The 373-nt window shown below is 63.5% G+C and overlaps 1 protein-coding gene across 1 annotated transcript in view; it reads left to right on the forward strand.

Annotated features, from left to right (window-relative positions):
- LOC111464211 (proline-rich protein 36-like) overlaps positions 1-373 on the forward strand; it is a 7,302-nt gene that overhangs the window by 2,292 nt on the left and 4,637 nt on the right. Inside the window, exon 3 of the mRNA XM_023108307.1 lies at positions 23-364. Within this exon, the coding sequence (XP_022964075.1) occupies positions 23-364 (342 nt within the window). The remainder of the gene's footprint in view (positions 1-22; positions 365-373) is intronic.

Raw genomic sequence — 373 nt, forward strand, 5'->3', positions numbered from 1 at the left:
TTCGCACCCCCTGTCTCCCAAGTCGAGGCTCCATCGGGCGCACCCCCTGTCACTCAAGAGGCTCCATCGGGCGCACCCCATATTTCCGAACCCCCTGTTTCCCAAGTTGAGGCTCCATCGGGCGCACCCCCTGTCACTCAAGAGGCTCCATCGGGCGCACCCCATATTTCCGAACCCCCTGTCTCCCAAGTTGAGGCTCCATCGGGTGCACCCCCTACCTCCAAAGTTGAGGCTCCATCGGGCACACCCCATATTTCCGAACCCCCTGTCTCCCAAGTTGAGGCTCCATCGGGCGCACCCCCTGTCACCCAAGTTGGAGCTCCATCGGGCGCACCCCCTGTCACCCAAGTTGGAGCTCCATCGGGCGCACCCC

Source organism: Cucurbita moschata, unplaced genomic scaffold (genome assembly GCF_002738365.1).
Source record: "Cucurbita moschata cultivar Rifu unplaced genomic scaffold, Cmos_1.0 Cmo_Scf00030, whole genome shotgun sequence".
NCBI lineage: Eukaryota > Viridiplantae > Streptophyta > Magnoliopsida > Cucurbitales > Cucurbitaceae > Cucurbita > Cucurbita moschata.